This window comes from Chaetodon trifascialis, chromosome 24 (assembly GCF_039877785.1).
Source record: "Chaetodon trifascialis isolate fChaTrf1 chromosome 24, fChaTrf1.hap1, whole genome shotgun sequence".
Taxonomy (NCBI): Eukaryota; Metazoa; Chordata; class Actinopteri; order Chaetodontiformes; family Chaetodontidae; genus Chaetodon; species Chaetodon trifascialis.
In genome coordinates this window covers 14,045,549-14,062,985 of record NC_092079.1, presented here as the reverse complement: position 1 = coordinate 14,062,985, position 17,437 = coordinate 14,045,549, and the positions used below count along the sequence as shown (strand labels likewise).

The 17,437-nt window shown below is 48.6% G+C and overlaps 2 protein-coding genes across 9 annotated transcripts in view; one reads left to right on the top strand and one right to left on the bottom strand.

Annotated features, from left to right (window-relative positions):
- Window positions 1-3,920, top strand: part of agap1 (ArfGAP with GTPase domain, ankyrin repeat and PH domain 1) — a 105,598-nt gene extending 101,678 nt beyond the window's left edge. For all 8 annotated transcript variants that reach the window (XM_070958001.1, XM_070957999.1, XM_070958000.1 and 5 more), the window contains one exon: window positions 1-3,920. This exon is cut by the window's left edge and continues 199 nt beyond it. In XM_070958001.1, the coding sequence (XP_070814102.1) occupies window positions 1-11 (11 nt within the window). In that variant the 3' untranslated portion in view covers window positions 12-3,920.
- Window positions 3,921-7,747: 3,827 nt separating this feature from the next.
- Window positions 7,748-11,251, bottom strand: gbx2 (gastrulation brain homeobox 2). The gene is made up of 2 exons (XM_070958052.1): window positions 10,717-11,251; window positions 7,748-9,277 (listed from the first exon to the last, which is right to left on the bottom strand). Exons 1-2 carry the CDS (start codon window positions 11,249-11,251, stop codon window positions 8,745-8,747), a joined length of 1,068 nt encoding a protein of 355 aa, XP_070814153.1. The 3' UTR covers window positions 7,748-8,744.
- Window positions 11,252-17,437: the final 6,186 nt, after the last annotated feature.

Sequence of the window (17,437 nt, the reverse complement as noted above, 5' to 3'; positions counted from 1 at the left end):
CGCTCATATGACCACCGGACACTTCACCACAAACAAACAAACAAACAAACAAACCCGATTTGGGAGAATCCTGACGTTTATTTTGGGAACCACTACCTTTTGTGACTCTAAGCCCCGCCCACCTCACCTGACCACCACCACTCCCCCTGTCGGCTCGTTAAGACTGATTAAAACTGACCGCAGGTCAGTGGTGACGCTGAGTTCGTTTGGGAGAACCCTCAGCGTGCATGATGGGAAATGTGGTCCACCGTCGACCTTCATCTGTCGCTCATCAGAGCGTTTTGGGAAACAGTCACGTGACTTACGAAAGCCAATGACGGCCAGTCTGAAGGGACATCATACCTCATCACACACAGCTATAGTTTAACACTACAGGACCAGCCTGAGTCAACCACAGCCAATCAGAGTCCTCAGAAACCTGCTCGCCAAAACATATCGTCAACGAAGAAAACTGTGACGTCTCGAAGGATCAAGAATCGCATGTCCGCACGCTCGGTGCTTTTCCAGGAAGCCATTTGAACTGCACATCATCATCATCGTCATCATCACTTTCATCATCATCATCAGCGGAGGCGGGGGCGGAGTCGCCCGGCGGCGCCGTGTGTCGCCTCCTTCTGGACTCTCCGCCTTCACACCTTTTTGTAATGTGAAAAATGTTGATGTGAGACTGTAAAGAGGTAAACTGAGGTGTGATAGATCGCATGTCCTACACGCTTCGCTTCGCCGCCTTTCCTTCACGCCGTTTTTCCTGGACTCTAAACTGCATCTGGACGTGCAGTGCTGGACCAATCATGAAACAGCAGGGGGGTAGGGAGGGGGGGTTCAGGTGTGTAAAGTCATTCAGTGTGCAGAAGCTCTCGTCAGGCTCAGGGACCGGACACTGTCCATCGCCATCACCCCGTCGTCTTTCCCAGTTTCTGAGTCCTGAAACCAGTTTAGGGTTTAACGTGTTTTCACTCACCTGTTCCAGAGACGGTTTGACGTGAAGTCCAGGTGACCACAAACGTCTTTTCAGGGTGACGGCCTTTAAAATGTTTGATTAAGCAGAAGTGAAGAAGAAGAAATCCGGCGAACGTGTCCAAACGTGGACAGCTGGGAGTCTTCTGTTGGTTATTTTTAGTGACTCTGCTCCTCATCGTCTGATCCTGGTTCCATTTCAAGTGAATTTTGTTGTTTTTGGTGTAAAAAGTGGAACAGAAGCAGCTTAAAGCCGCACGGCGCGAAAAGGGAATCCATGTGCTTCTTCTTCATGTTGTTCAGGTGTTTCTAATCTGTGAACCTGCTGTCAGATCCAACCAATCAAAGCGAAGACGATGTGATTAACTTTTCCTGGTCGATCAGAAAACTCATTTTTCCTGTTAGCAGACAAAAAGCTTTTAGCAGCGAAGCTAACGATGGAAGAAACATACGAGGTCAAAGTTTCCCGTTTCTGTCTGACATGTTTTTCCCTCCTCTGTTATTCGTCTGTCCCGTCCAATCAGACAGTCTCCCTGATCTGCTCAGCGAATCACTAAGAAGGGCTTCTTCCTCGTCTGGTCTGGAAACCTCCTTGTTGTAAATAACCTCCGTCGCTTTCTCTCTTTTCGTCACGTAAATTAGAGAACACAGGAAGTACTTCCTGTTGGCCGGTGCGCCGGTTAAAGTGGAAGCAATTTATTCTGATGTGTGTTTGTGTCGGGACAAACGTCAGCGTGGACTGAATGTCCTCCGTCCAGGACAGGAAGTCAAACCTTTGTGGGGAGCCAGGCGATCAAACCAGTGGTTCCAGTCTGGAAGGTGTTGGGATGCGACAGCTGGGCGTGAAACACGTCGACCGAACGCGAACCGATCGAAGCTGCTTCGACTCGACGTCCACGATTTGTACCTTCAACACTATGCTGAGCGTCCACAGCTCGTCTCCTCATCTTTGCTCTTTTGACCGTCTCGTCCTCAAACCTTAAAGGCTGCTCGGAGGCTGTGGAGCAGCTCGCCGCCCGACGGTGGACTCAAGCAATATTCATTAAACATCGGCCGCCATCGTAACTTCGTACGTCTCCGCAATATTCCCACAAAACACGAACTCGGCCTGTTTGTAGAAAAAAACATGAACTCTAAACGTTCCTTTTGCCTTTTTTTAACATGCCTGCCTTTACGTCCGTCATGTCGTCCCACCGCGTTCGTGCCACGACCCCATTTCCCCCCGCGGGCGTCTCAAAGATGGCGTCTGATCCCCCGTCAATACTAAACCGAGGGGTTTCGACCGCGACGTGTGTCTTCAAAGTGTTTGATTTGATGTTTTTATATTTGACTCGTCCCACGTCTGTCCCGAAGCAGGACAGCAGGATGGGGCCAAGACGTCCTTTTATTTATGACAGAAATGCACTAAATATGATTCAGTCCGTCTTAACAGCTTTTCTCTGTTGCCATTAAACGGTCATTTTCTTGAAGTGGCAGCTTTTCCTCCCATCGGCTTCGTGTCTGAGCGACGTGGAAGTCCAAATCTGTTGATTTAAGGTCACGTGAGCAGAGAAAGCTCAGTAACGTCTGCTCTTGAAGTGATTGTAGGCACCAAAATAATCTGTCACATTTTGACTTTAAAAGCTAAGTGTTAGCGGTGAACAAGCTAGCAACATGTGTTTTTAGTCTGAGACTAAAGTGAGAATGAAAAGCTGGAAAATGTCTAAAGGGCAGAAATAATGTTTTAAATAAACCCACAAAGTCTGTTTCAGTTCACTGGAGCAGAAGTTGAAATTTAAGTGATTCAGAAATGATTTGCTCATCAGGATAACGCTAACCCGTACAGCAGCTAGCAGTGAACACTTTAGCATGGCAGCAAATTCAAGCTCCAGCTAACGATCAATTAGCTAAACACAGCTAACGAGAGAAGTCAGTGCTGAGTCATCTGGTCTGTTTCATCTCACTGTAAAAGCCAATGCTAACTGTTTGTAGAAACCGCTGAGTCATCTGTCCTTGAAGCTAAATGCAGCTAGCAGTGAACCAGCTAGCATGGCAGCATTGTTTCAGTTTGCAGGCAGACTTTTAATAATTACTGGTATTTTTAACCGCTCTTACTCTCCTCTGAGAAAACAGTTTCCGGAATAGAGACATCCCGTGAAGCTACAGCCACAGCTAGCAGTCAGTTAGCTAAACGCAGCTAACCTGCATGGTGACGTCGTGCCTGAATCTCGGACGTTATGGACTTTTTTCTCTGAACTGATTTGTGATCTTCTCGCCTCAAATGTCCAAATCAAATCCGAAGTCTGTTTTTTTAATCTCGTCGCAGCGGAGAAAACTCGCCAGTATCTGCTTTTAACCGTTTGTATTCACAGAAACTGCTGAGTCATCTGTCACTGAAGCTAACTGAAGCTAACCGCAGCTAGCACCGAACACATCAGCACGGTTATTTTCGACTTGCAAGCGAACTTTACGAGAGCAGATGAATCACGTCAGCTTTGAGAGACGGCGGGACGTCGAGGAAACCGCTAACACTTCGCTCAGCGCTCGCCGCCGCCGCCTCATCTGTACATAGACTTCCATCGACAAAGAAAAAAACAATCCGTATGGTCAACATTTGGTTCGTCTGGTGTTACCTCCTGTAGTCTTTCCCCCTAAGCCCCACCCACCAGGGCCGTCCCTACATTATTTATAAACGCACCCTGTGAGGAAGACTCCGCCCACTCACGCCTGCGTTTTTGTACATTTTTCTCACCTCCAGTCCACGTTTTATTCTTATCGTCATGATTTATCATCCAGACACATTACTGTCCTTATTGTCATTGTTCTCTAATTATTATTATTATTATTGTTATTGTTATTATTATTATTGTTATTGACTTTTGTTGGCTGTACAGTACCGTTGTTGAAAAATTTTACTTAATACAGAGTCTTCTACTGTAATGTGTCTCTTTCAATAAAGACAAGAATAATGCTTCTTAATATAACCTCAAGGTGCTCGTGGCCTTTTTTTATTCTTACGATGTTTCTGGATGGTTTCGCTTTAAATTTGGTTTGAAGTCTTTTCTTTTTTAGGGAGAAAAAAAATGGTTTTGTAGGATTTCTTCTGGGGTGCGAATGTTTTGGTGACGCTGGGGTAAGTAAGGCCGGTACGTACCAAACTGTTCAGTTTTTACTGATTTTTACAGAGAAAGTAGGTTCAAAGGAGTTCATGCAGGTTTTTTTTTTCACTTTTCACTTTTTTCACAGTGTGTGAAGTGTGAGTGTGAGCTGTGTTTGCTGTTGTCTGGTAATTAGATAATACCCAGATAATCCCTCCTAATCCCTGTGTTTAACAGGGTGTGTGTGTGTGTGTGTGTGTGTGTGTGTGTGTGTGTGTGTGTGTGTGTGTGTGTGTGTGTGTGTGTGTGTGTGTGTGTGTGTGTGTGTGTGTGTGTGTGTGTGTGTGTGTGGAGGCCAGAGGCAGCAGATGGACACGCAGGACGTTCCTGCACAAATGGACAACAGACATCTGAGGACATTCACGTCACGAAAGCAGGAATTTATTATTTGTCAGGCGTCGACTTCGAGGCCTTTTCCTGAGCTCCCAAAGACAAAATAAATTCATGGTCCTGTTCCACTTTCAGAGGAATGGAAATGAAAGAAATGAGACTTTTTTAAATGGAGTTTGGAATGAGAGAATTATCTGTTGACTCTTCTTTTCTGTAGAAATGCAGCAGACGCGTCCACCCAGAGTCAGGCTGCTGATGGACGCTGTGATTCTGCTCTTTGTCTTTTAGATGCAGAACTGTGAATGTCCTCTTTGACATTTTGTCCATCACACAGCAGAGGTAACCACCACAGAAGAAGACACTCGCTTTCCTGCAGCGGCAGTGTGGCTCCGTCAGGATTAATCAGCGTGAGGCCCGGTGGGGTGGGGGCTGGGGGGGGACCACAAACTGCAGCGAAGAGCCGAGGCCGAGGCCGATCCCCCGGGTCTCATTTATCAGCCGACCACGACGACCCGGGTTGATTACAATTTGCAAAAAAATTCATTAGTTGCACACAGGCCCGTCTCTGTTCACACTGCAGGCTCGAGGCCCCACATCTGGATTTCTGTCCCCTCGTCAGACACTCCAATCTGATTTTTATTGGCTGAGAAACATCACTTGAAGAAATGTGAAATGTTCAGCTCTGATTCCAGTAAATTTAGTGCTCCTCTGATTGAGGCCTGCGGTGTCAGTGAACTGTCCTTCGCCTCCTCGTCCGCCCTGCCAGCGTCCATGCAGAATTTACAGCGCTGAAAAGAATTATTCAGAATTTAAAATAATAATAAATAAATTCTGTTTAGTCAGATGACGGATTCGCAAGAGACACGTTTTTAAGAAACGATCGTAATCGAGGTGGAGACATCTGATCTTTAGTGCCCGGTATGTGCAAACGAGTCCTACGTTTCCCACAATGCAGCTGGACAGTTCCTTTCAACAGAGCCTCCCTGCCTGATAACAGCCGTCATTCAGACTCCACACGTCCAGTCAGTGACGCCGACTTTCTGTGAGAGAAAAAAAAGAAAACCTGAGATGACCCTGATGACATCACAGTGACCTCATCAGGGTTATTTTCCTCAGGAGACATTAAACAGCTTTTTAAAGGTGGACTGATCATAAGTGGTAACTGATTTTAATGTGGAAAATGCTCCTTTAATCTTTTGTCAAATCTCTCTCCTTTTTTTCTTTAAAGGAAAATAAGATTTTCTTTAAAAAGAAATCATCTTCTTTCTGTCAGATTTGTTAAAATATTTGGGCCCATAATTATTTTCCCTGTCCATCATTTTTCTAATTAAATCAATTAATTGTTTAATTTAAACATTTCAGAAAATAGTGGAAAATATTTGTTTAATACTTGTTTAAAAGGCCGAAGCTGCTTCCTTTTAAAATTTAACCGGACAGAGAAAAACAGTAAATTTAGTTTTAATTATTAAAAATGTTTCTGGTTAATTTTCTGCCAGTCGACTCAAATTAACTGAATATTTTCATTTTGCTTTTTAACGATTCTGCGCGGTTTCTCGAACAATCTGCTGCCGCGGCAACTGAACGTATCTGCGTGCGTGCGTCATCACGTCCAGCTGCGTCACGGCGTTGCGCCCTGCTTCCGCCGGCAGACAGACAAACGTTAGCTTGAGTGTTTCCTGTTTGTCGAAACTGAAGAGAAATTGGTGAACTTTGAAACCGTTAAACACCTCAAATGTTGAACCGTGATGCGGAGCGCGCGTCACTCACGTAAGTTTAATCAGAGAAAACCTGAATTTGGTTTGTGGCAGAAGAAAATTAGCACACGTCGTCATTAGCTGACGCCTTAATTGAACTTCCGGTGGTTTGATTTGCGTGGTACATTTTTTTTAATATTCTGAACTTTTAATCGTATTGTTAAGTGATGTTTGAATTTTTGAACGTTTCTGAATTCTGAGGTTTTTAGTTCATTCGTGTCTCTTCAGGTAAATCTTCCTCCTGCCTCACACCTGCAGTTTCATGACCGCCAGGTGTTGCTGGGTAGCCGACGTCACGACCGGAGAGCAGGTACATTTCTGCTTCTGTTTTTAACTTTCCTTCACGGTGAAAGGTTTAATATAATGAAATATTTCCACACAAACGCATAATAATTCTCTCATTAATGTTCATTAGTTCTGCTTGGACGCGTCAGCCGTGTGCACGTGCGCGCCGGAAGCTCCAGGTAAGAGTTCAGCTTTGGTTTTTATGTAAAGGTGTGTCTGGGTTGTTCTGTTAGCAGGCGCTGCCTTTCGTTTCAGTCAAATTAGCAAAATAGGGCGTTTATGATCAGGAAAAGCTGTGAAATACAAAATGTAAAAAAACGTCTTCAGGAGGTTAAAAACAAATAATTTCAAACCGAAATCATCAAATAAATGAATTAAAAATCCGACCAGAAACCTGAAATCCCTGCAGTTAATTTCCGCTGATGAAAACGCAGCTGTCAAAATCTGCTCTCTCTGTTCAAAGTAGTTTTAGGCTTAAACTTTATTGACAAACACACGACAGGACAACACCTGTCTGTCAGGACACGCGCGCGGCCTGTCACTCATCAGGCAGCCGCGTGAGCGCGCGTTTAGCTGTGACACCTGTCAGGCTGAATATTAGTGACCTTTGACCTCCAGGCCGTGATCGTCCCGACAGAAAAACAAGACAATAAATATTTAAATCAAAATGCTCTGATTTCATCTCATTCCCGTTTTTTTTCTTCATACAAATGAAACCAGATTCATTATTTCTGTCGAATAATTTTAAAGCTTTAAAAAGGTGTAGATCTGCTCTCTGAACATTTACAGCCTCTTTCCTTCATTCCTCTGATCACATTTAAAGATGTGGCCTTGAAATCATCAGGCCTTCAAAATAAAATCAAAGAAATCCGATCTCTTATTTTTTTAAATCAGCAGCTGCACAATTATCGACCTGTGCTCAAACTGTCACACTCAGCAGAATTTAAGGGTTTCTGTGTTTTAATTTAACGAAATGTAATTTGATTAAAGACAGAAATGTTTCAGTGATTCAATTTAAAAGTGATGAAACAAAAGTGTGAAATGATGAAGGAGACAGAGCAGCTGAACATCCGGTCACGTCTCTTTTAATTCACACTTTATATCTGTTTGAAGGGAATGTTAGTTACTTTTTGCACAATTTTCTATAAATAAATTAGCAGCGTCATTTTGTCCAAAACAAGAGAAATCAGATGAAATGAAGCAGAACAGTTCGACCCAAAGAGCAAAGAGAGGAAGAGCTGTCGGAGTCTTCAGTAGCACAGACGAGAAGAGAAGAAGAAAACAACGCGCCGTCCGTCGGTGGGACATGGACACTGATGTCCTCAGTTTGGTCCCGTGTGTGTATTTACATGTGGGGAGGAGCTGCTCGTGTCACTTTGTCTCTTCATCCTCCTCCTCCTCCTCAGCGGCGCGTCACCGCTCCGCGTCTTTACGCGCAGTTTTTGGTGTCGCTCCACAAAGATCAGACTTGTCCTGCGGAGAAACGTCCAGCTGAACGAGTCGCTGAGTGTCGTGTTGAGGCTCGAAATGCGTGTTTTTAATTTCCTGCAGAGAAGAAGAAATGATGACATCATCTGACCAAAGACACCGGCGTCATTTCAGCGGGCCTCGAAATCCAAACGTCAGCGTCAGTGACCGAAGTCCTCAGGAGCACGGTGTCTCAGAGGACAGTGTCCTCAGGAGGACGGTGTCTCAGAGGACAGTGTCCTCAGGAGGACGGTGTCTCAGAGGACACTGTCCGCTCACACTGAGACTAAAACATTTGTTCGTGACTTTTCAAAAACGTCCATCTTAACAAGCAACTCACTGAATTTATTTTCCCACTTTGATCCAAATTAAAACGAACATAAATAAAATTATTCTGCAGCTTTTTTTCTGTCTTTCTGTTAAAATACAGTTTAGTCCCGATTATTATTTTTTCATATTTTGGACAAGAAAAGTGAAGGAATGATTGTTGTAATGAGGAGCAAACGTCCGGAGGCCTCGCGGCTCGTCCTGTTTCCCTCTTTGATTCAAGCTCTTCTCTGTAAACGATCATCTTCATCACCGATCGTCCGGTTTCCTTTGATGACTGAATTTGTGTCAAAGCGCGGGTGAATAAATGAAACAGGAAGTGAGAAGCGGGCGCGGTGACGCGGCGGAGGTTTGGAGCAGGAAGTTCAGCTTCAGCTCGACGTTTGTGGGGTGAAAGAAACCAAGAGAAGCGGAAATGAACTGGACTGTGAGACAGAACGGAACATCAACACGGACCTCAGCCTCAGTCTGGACTCTTCTTCTTCTTCTACGGTCTGGCCTGCTCCATCTGCTGGTGCTGACTCCTTATTGCGAAGCGGCTCACGTGCACCGGGATGGGAACGACTATTTTGGGGTTCCGGGACGGCTCCCCGGACTTGTTGTTGACGTTTCCGGCTTTGACCCGTTTCCACTTGGCGCGTCGGTTCTGGAACCAGATCTTCACCTGCACCTCGCTCAGCTTCAGCGCATGCGCGATCTGGGAGCGCTCGGTTAACGACAGGTACTTCTTGCAGTGGAACTCCTTCTCCAGCTCCAGCAGCTGCTCGCTGGTGAACGCGGTCCGCCGCCGCCGGTTCTTCCCGCCGCCGCTCCCCCCGCCGCCGCCCGCCCCGGAGCCGCCGGAGCCGGAGCCGTGCATGTGCGGCCCGTCGTCCAGACCCCCTCCGCCGCCGTCCCCGTCCTCCTTGTGGCACATGGAGGTGAGGTTGTCGTCGGAGCTGTAGTCCAAGTCACTGTCCATGGAGAAGCTCTCGTCCTTCCGGCCGCACTCGTCCTCCTTGGAGTCTTCTTTACTGTGTGCTCTGACTGAGGAAGAGGAGAGGCGCGTTAACATCATCATCATCACAAAAACTTCAATAGAGCAGAAAAGTGAAAGCACAGAAAATGTTCACGCGTTCCTAAAATCTGTTGAATGTTTTCCTGCCGGATTTTAAACATTTTGAGGCTTTTTTTTTCTCTCTAAGAAAGAATCCAAAATATTTGAGGCCGCGTCAGAAATGATCTTCATCATCTCAGAGCGTCTGTGAGAAATATCCGCTTTGTTTGATTCTGTAAAAATTAAAGAGAGCTGACTGAAAAAGTCCGAAACGTCTCCTTAAAATCAGATTTGTGCCTCAGACGTGGAGAGAAAACATCGCGTGAAACACTGAAAACTGCATTTAATTCTGACTGAAATGTGAAATACGTCGCGTAAATGTTTCATTTTGCCAAAGCTGACTGACATCTGCGGGGGGGGTGAGGAGGGTGGCGGTTGGGGGCGGGGGTCGCCGTCCTGTCCCGTGTCAATATCCATCATGAGATCAGTGTTTGGATCAGCCGCGGAAAGCACGCGCTCTGCGGGGAGCTTCATTTTTCACGCGTAATTACGCGCGAAGCGTCTCCGTTTGCGCCGCTCAGACTGTGTTTGTCCGCGTGTGAAACTGAGCTGCCGCGGCCCGAAAAACGTCAGATTCAATCACAAAAAACAGAATGAAGAGGAAACAAGCGTGTCTGTTTTCCATCAGGAGCCAATAAAACCTGAAGAGCGGCGTCGTGTCATCCGCTGATTTACCGCGCGCAGGTCACCAAACTGTCAGCAGTCCGTTTCACAATAAACCACAAATATTAAATTCATCCAGATTGTTCATTCTTCAAGAATCTGAGACAACGAGCAGCGTTTTCATGACCTGATCTGATGAAACGTTGATTTACTGAACGCTGGATCGATTCGCTGAGGCCTAAAAAAAAAAAAAAGGTGATTGATGAGCATCGCTTATTAAATCTAAATCTGTGCGCGAGTTCAGACTCCTGACAGCTCGAACACACCAACAGTCAGCAGCCCCGAGTCTTCATGTCTCTGCGTGTAAACGTGGAGAAATTCAAACTTATTTTGGAATAATTTGAACATTTGAGTGACGCGAACAAAATGATAAAATCAGGAAAGTATTTATTTTCAAATCCAAATTTTCTTTAATAATTAAACAGAAGCTGCCGACAAGATTCTGTTTTTTCACATTAATTTTAATTCCGTTTCTTCTTGATTTTGTTTCTTCTAATTAAACTTATTATTTTCACACTTCGGCCAAATGTGAAATAATTTTAAAAAGCGATGAAGTGCAGAAATTTTCCTCAGATGTAAAAGAAGCAGCAGCGGAAACAAACGGAATCAAATCTTTGGGAAATTTTCTGACCGTGAGTTCGCGGAGGATCCGAGCCGCTCTGACCGCGGACTCTGAGCCCTGCTCCGGGTGAAGCAGGACGCCTAACCCGCCTACCTGTGGACGTCTGGCCCGGCGTGTCCGCGTCGTGGAAAGCCTGCAGCGCCGCGGACTCTTTCCCCTGCAGGAAGCTCTTTCCGTCCTCCGCGTCCAGCCGCAGCTCCTGAGTTTTGTCGAAGACCGCGTGCAGCGCCTGCGAGCCGAACTTCCTGGCCGCCTCCTGGTGCTGCTGGGACGGGGAGAAGCCGCCGGGCAGCGACGCCATGAGCGTGGAGGTGAGCGCCATGCCCTGCGTCAGGCCCTGCGCCAGGCTGGAGCAGAAGCCGCTCTGCAGGCTGGGGATCTGCGGGTGCGGGTGGTGCCCGGCGGGGAGAGCCTGCTGCAGGGCCGGGGGCGGCGGGGGCGGCGGCTGGAGCACCACCGACCGGTACGGCATGAACATCGGGTAGCCAGTGTAGACGAAGTGTCCCGGGCTGGGCTGCGGGGGGCCCCCGATCAGAGAGTCAATGCTGAAGGCGGTGGTGCTTCCGAGTGGCCGCTGCATCACCATGAAGGACGGACTGAACGCTGCGCTCATATGAACGACCGCTGCAGCTCGGAGGAGCCCGGAGAAGAAGCGCTGTGGGCGGCCGCGGAGGGACGGCAGACCCCCGGTGGAGCCGCGGCTGTCACCTCTGTGAGAGACCCGGAGTTTAGAGGAGAGATAATCCGATTGAAGCAAACCATTCCATCCGTGCTGCAGAGGAAAGAAAGTCACGAAGAAGAGACAAACTCAGCACGTCTTCTTCGTGCTTTTAGTTTTCCCACCAAAAACTGACCCATAAACGCCACAGAGCTCCGCTTCGCGTCGTTCCGCGCCGCCGCCGCTGACGCACCGTGCGCACTTTGGAGAGCGGAGCGTCCCGCGAGGCTCCACGTCAACTCGACCGGACGGCGATGTCACAGCGCCGGATCCCTGTCCTTCCCTCACCCGCTGAGGCAGAGTGTGTGCGTCAGGTGTGTGTGCGAGGTGTGTGTTTCCTGGCGCTCCGCGCGCGTCCAGAGATGTTTTGGATTTAAATTGCGCTCCCCTCTGTTTAATTGCGCTGCCTGCTCTCCGCGAGCTCCGCCCCCTCGCCGCGCTCTGGCCTCCGATTGGCCGGCTGGCATGATGTGACAGCTCGCCTTTGGTCTCCTGGATGAATGCCAATTACACAAATTAGGACCACGGGCCATTTAAGAACGTGGAAACACATCATCGTAAATAATAAGCTGAATATATTCAGTAAATAATCGCTCTGTGGACCCTTCAGCTCCCTGTGTGTGTGTGTGTGTGTGTGTGTGTGTGTGTGTGTGTGTGTGTGTGTGTGTGTGTGTGTGTGTGTGTGTGTGTGTGTGTGTGTGTGTGTGTGTGTGTCCAACACGACCAAACAAAAGACAAACTCGTGTGTGAAATGAGAGATTCTCCAAACTTTTGATCTCAAAGTGATTCAGTAGATTTTTATTCAGGAAAAAATCCCCAAACAAGACAAAGAACTCTTCATCATCTTCATCATCATCTTCATCTTCATCATCGTCACTGCAGCTCTCTCTGTTGTGTTGCTTTTCATTCAAGTCGTTTTAACTGGATCCTTCAGTCGCTTCCTCGCACTCTTCAGACCTTCAGGTGTGCGTCGAGTCTTCATCGCGTCGAAGCTGCCGGGATCTTCATCGTCTGTCTCTCATGTCTCAGTGTGGCCTGGCAGTGATGTCACAGAGGACGCCTGTCTGTCCACCTCACTGCAGAGAGGACGAAGTTAAAGCAGCTCTGGAGGAAATCGTGTTGGATGGGAAACGCTGAGTTTCACAGAGTTCCTTAAACTCAACTGTTAGAGCATCAGCTGATGTCACTTCCTGTCCGGCAGCCTCATGGTGTCAGAGCAGGACTGGAGCTGTGGTTCAGAGACAGCCGGTCCTCATGTCCACCCTCACGTCCACCAAACCTCGCTGAACTTCTTCGTCGTTTTCAGGTTTCTGGCTGAGTCCGACGTCAGAGCGAATCTTCAACGCGTGACTTCAGATGGTCGTTGTTTTGCAGCCGGACCCTCGGCCTCTGCTCCTCCTCCTCCTCCTCCTCCTCCTCCTCCTCCTCCTCCTCAGCTCCTGCTGCTGTGACTCGTGATGAGGTTTGAAGTCGTCGGCCTTTGTGGGCGATTATCCTGCGATCCATCTCCTGCACAGCGGCGCCGCAGAGCTTTAAATCACAATATTTGCTCCTGCGCCGGCATCAAACTCCATTTTAATGAATCCTGTAATGGCTTCCTCATCAATTAATACAAACCTCGTCGATGCCACCGGCGCTGCTGCCGCGTCCTGACACATCGTCGTATGTAGCCAGGGAGGACGCAGGTGACCTCTGACCCCGAGCGGATCTCCCAGCGGACCCCCCCACCGCCCGCCGCCCCTCCTGGGCTGAGTCAAGGGCACGCATGGATACCCCCTCCTCCTCCTCCTCGTCCTCCTCCTCCTCCTCCTCAGGGTCACTGGGACACGATCTCATTAAAGGCGGCCTGATCTGCAACTGCAATGCAGACATTAAATAGCAGTATTTTTCAATTAGGGCTGACAAATTCAATCAAAATTCCATAGATTAGGATGAAATGAGGCATGGGTCATTTACAAGGGGATTTAATTGCACGGCCATTAGACAAATAGTACAGCAGTCTCTGTCTCATTATCAATCATGCGGGGGCATCAATAGTAAAAGGTTGTAAGGCAGGGGAGGGGGCAGGGGGGCGCACGAGTGTAAGTGTCCGTGCACGGGGAGCGTGCACGTCACCGCGCTGCCACCACCGCAGAGCAGCTAATAAATATCCTCTTTTGTACTTATAAATTATCCAGTTTAATTAACAACATGGATTATGATTGGACTATGATTTAATTAAACCTTTCCTGCATGCAAGCCGAGCGCTGCGCTCATCCATTATGGGCCGGGGAGAGGGGGGGGTGGGCTGAGGGGGTGAAGGTGCGGTGGGGGGGGGGGGGGGGGGGGGGGCGGTCGGAGTGTAACACTGCACTAAATGAAGCTTCCTCTAATAGGAGATGCTTACCTGGTGGGATCATCAGTCTGCAACAAGCAGCGATAATAGGCCTCCGAATGGCTGAGGAGCGTTTACGGAAATAAAGCAGGACGCAGTTTGATGGAAAAACTGAAAAAAACGCCCCCCCCCACATTTAAATCTGAAGCTAAATGGCACAATCTCTGAGAGTTTGCTGATATTACTGTGGCGTGTTGGAGTGGAGGGGACGTGGCAGAGAAAGCAATTATGAAGCGCTGGAAACAGACGCCTGGACGGGTGGAGGGTGGAGGGTGGAGGGGACGTCGCCCCGAGCGCCACCGTTCAGTCAGAGCGGAGCAGCGTGGCGGGATCAACCTTTCCATCAGCCTCTAAATGCCAGGCCGCGTTTCCTCACATGCACGCCGCCGTCAGAGGCTTCACGCCGACTCCAAGAAACGAGAGCGTTCAGAAGCAAAGTGGGCGAAAAGCCCCAGAAACATGACCTGAGGGGGGCGGGGGCATCCACCACCTGAGGGGGGCGGGGGCATCCACCACCTGAGGGGGGCGGGGGCATCCACCACCTGAGGGGGGCGGGGGCCTCTGCCACCTGAGGGGGGCTTCAGGTCTTTGGTGCAGAGGTACAGCTTTCAGTGAGTCACATCTCAGCTGTTTGTGTGTTTGTTTGTTGTTGTTTTGTTATTCAGGCGTCTTCGTGGACTTTCGGAGACGAAGCAGAAACGAAGCGGCTGCGAACACGAGACTGAGCTTTTGTCCCAAAGCTCAGATCGATGAACATTCAGAGCACCGATTGGATTTTTGATTATCAGAGCTGAAAGGGACTGGATTGATTGGCCGCTGAGGGCCCCTGCCCTGACCATGGCTGATCCAGTGAGGGAGGAGGCCTGATGGGGATTGAGTTTCTTAAGTATCTCCTGGCAGCGAGCGGCTTCGTATTGACCGTCTCACTGCAGAAAACCTGCGTCCGAACAAGTCATTTAATCTTTGCATCGAGCCCTAAAATCGCTGGAGTGGGAAAATCCACCGATGGGTCATAAACAGTCATTTTCCTTTGCTGCTTTTAAAGGAAAAACCAAATATATTCAGAGAATGACCCAAACCGGTTTCCAGATAAAGGCTGAACGGTTGTTTCTGTGTCACTTTCTTTATTATTCAGCTGTAAAATCATGTGAACGCGGGCTCAGCTGTCGATGGACTGTCTGGATTTCAAAGCAGATTAAATATCTCTCTTCTTTTATTGTTGCATGTATGAACTGAGGACTGAGGACTGAGGACTGAGGCAGCGGTCTCTGCCGTGTCACCTGGTCCCTGCTGGCTCTTTAAGAGCCCGGTCCATCAGTCCTCAGGTGGATCAATGAAAGCAGCAGCAGAGCTGATCGTCCTGTGTTCATGTGCAGCTTTAACACAACGCTTTTCTTTCATTGCTGTAAATTAGATGTTAAATCAGAAATCCTTGTGTTTGTGTTGACGTGACGTCACAGACGGACGTCACAGATGTCCATGTTAGAAAGCATGACGTCCTCACAGCGTCTCAATCACTGCTTCTCAACCCGTCTGTCTTCAGGACTCAGCATCAGCCCTTCATGACAAGCCAGGACATGAATAGACAGCCCTCTGCTGCATGAAGAATCCCCTTCAAAATAAAAGCACAAGAATTTATTTCTAAACTTTTTTTGGGACCCACTTTTAGGTCACAGACCACCACTTGAGAAGCGCTGGTCTAAATGATCAGTCTGGTGAGGACGCTCTGTCAGGACATGTGGTGAGGACGCTCTGTCAGGACACGTGGTGAGGACACTCTGTCTCGATGCTCTTTTTCGCTTTATTTTTACGATTGGACATTTCAGCACATCCTGAAACGTAAACTGTGGTTTCACAGAATTACAGACTGGTTAACGCCCCCTCAGCCCCGACAAACCTGTGAATCCCACAGGACGGAGTCCAGACAAGACGGGGACAGTCGCTCGTTTCAAATCAGTTTCACTTTTGCTCTCATCAGGCAGTGAATTACAGCCCCCACAGGACAAAAACAGGGGGAAGCCTCAAATTAAAAGGCAGTCAGATGAGTCCACAGCACCCCCTGTAGGACGGTGGAAGCGCTGCAGAGGACTCAGACGATAAGGTCCAGTCTGTCGCTGCGAGCCAGACCTCAAACATCAGATGACGCCGGGCGTTAAAGGACGACTCTCGCAGAAAACGTCCGTTTCTGCTGACATCTGCTTTGATGGAACCAGTGAAACGCTTTGTTTTGGGTCTTTGGGCGCTAACAGACAGAGAGGAACACAGAAAGCTCTTCATGTTTGACCTCAGGCAGAAGCTCAGAATTCATCCGTCCCAGCTCATGATGCATGTCCAGCGTTTGCGTTGCAGGCGTGCTTTCAGGGGAAGATGAAGGGGCCGTGGCAGCTGGCGGTGGGACGCCCGGCCTCTAAAAACAGGCTCTGGGTGCAGGAAAGTGGCGCGAGCGCTCAGACATCCATCAACCTGCATCAACTTTCCTCCCAGCAGCACAGAGCAGGTGTGCCCGCAGCCTCTAATGACTGCTGTTAGCCGCAGAAAGCAGCTTCCCCCCTCTTTAGCTTGACCTTTGACCCCATAAAAATGTGCAGATAAGTATATGCCGCCCGCCGCGTCAAACCCAGGGGATTAGAGACGTCCACGAACCGAGACAGACACGAGTTCAGCGGACCAGACGGTCAGGGGAGAGAAACCCTCCAAAAAAAGACGAGCTAATTAGATCTGCTGAAATGTTCACCTCCGCTGTCGCTTCAGAGAGACTTATTTAATTATTAGGCCTTAATTACTGCTGCTACAATCACCGAAATAGGATGCGAGGAGACGGCGGCTAAAATTGGGTTAGCGCCGCCTCGTTCTGCCGGTTTCCTGCGAGTTAAAGGTGTCGGCGACATGAAGGCACCGCGTGAATCTGCTCATGTCTTCACATGAATGAGCGCCTTGTGTGTGAGAACAGCAGCCGGTCAGGTTTTCTCACAAGAAAGGTCCGTGTGCCGTCACTCGTCTGGGTTTCATTGAGTTCATTAACAGTTTTCCTGCTTGTTTGGACGTGGAACAGGTCTGCTGTTGTTTGAAGGGTGAGAGCCTGTCAGCCCGCGCTCAGGGCTGGACTATCTTTCCTTCCTGTCATGACTGTCCTGTTAGAGCTCATCGTGCTGGACTGGATGTGATCTTCAGGTGAACGACTGAGAGCTCGACCCTCGTTTCGTTTGGGCTCGCGTTGGTCTGGAATGGCAGAGCTGCTGACTGCAGTCGCTCTGCAGCGTCGGCCTGAAAGAGCTGTGACAGATCGCTGGCTGAACATCAGGCGGCGTTTAGTTCTGCTTCATTGTGTCCGGTAAGAGGCTGTAATGAGGCCGAGCCGCCGAGACTGACTGACGTGGTTCAAGGCTTAAAGGGACAGTCCCACCGTCCGTCCGCTGTCTCAGGTTTGAGCTGGGACGTTTCAGCCCACGTGGTGGGTATTTTAATAAATCTAAACGATAAGAAACATTTAATTTGGATCATTTCAGGGCCAAAAAGTGCAGTTTGTGCTTCTCTGTTTGAAGGCTAACAGGTGAGTCTCTGCCTTCAGTCTTTATGCTAAGCTAGGCTAATCGCACCCTGACTCAGTTTGTCTGGAGGTGTTCTGGTTGTAGTTTAAGCAGCACTGAAGTGACGCTCGCTTCCTGGTGGAGTTTTCCATGTTTCTGGACACGTCCCTGTGTTCGGCA

What these genes read in the sequence shown, in the direction of transcription:
- gbx2 (XM_070958052.1), bottom strand. Translation starts at nt 11,251, where the DNA reads ATGAGCGCAGCGTTCAGTCCGTCCTTCATGGTGATGCAGCGGCCACTC. An exon ending in CACAGGTAGGCGGGTTAGGC is followed by an intron (nt 9,278 to 10,716) that starts GTCCTGCTTCAC and finishes CCTCAGTCAGAG; the next exon opens with CACACAGTAAAGAAGACTCC.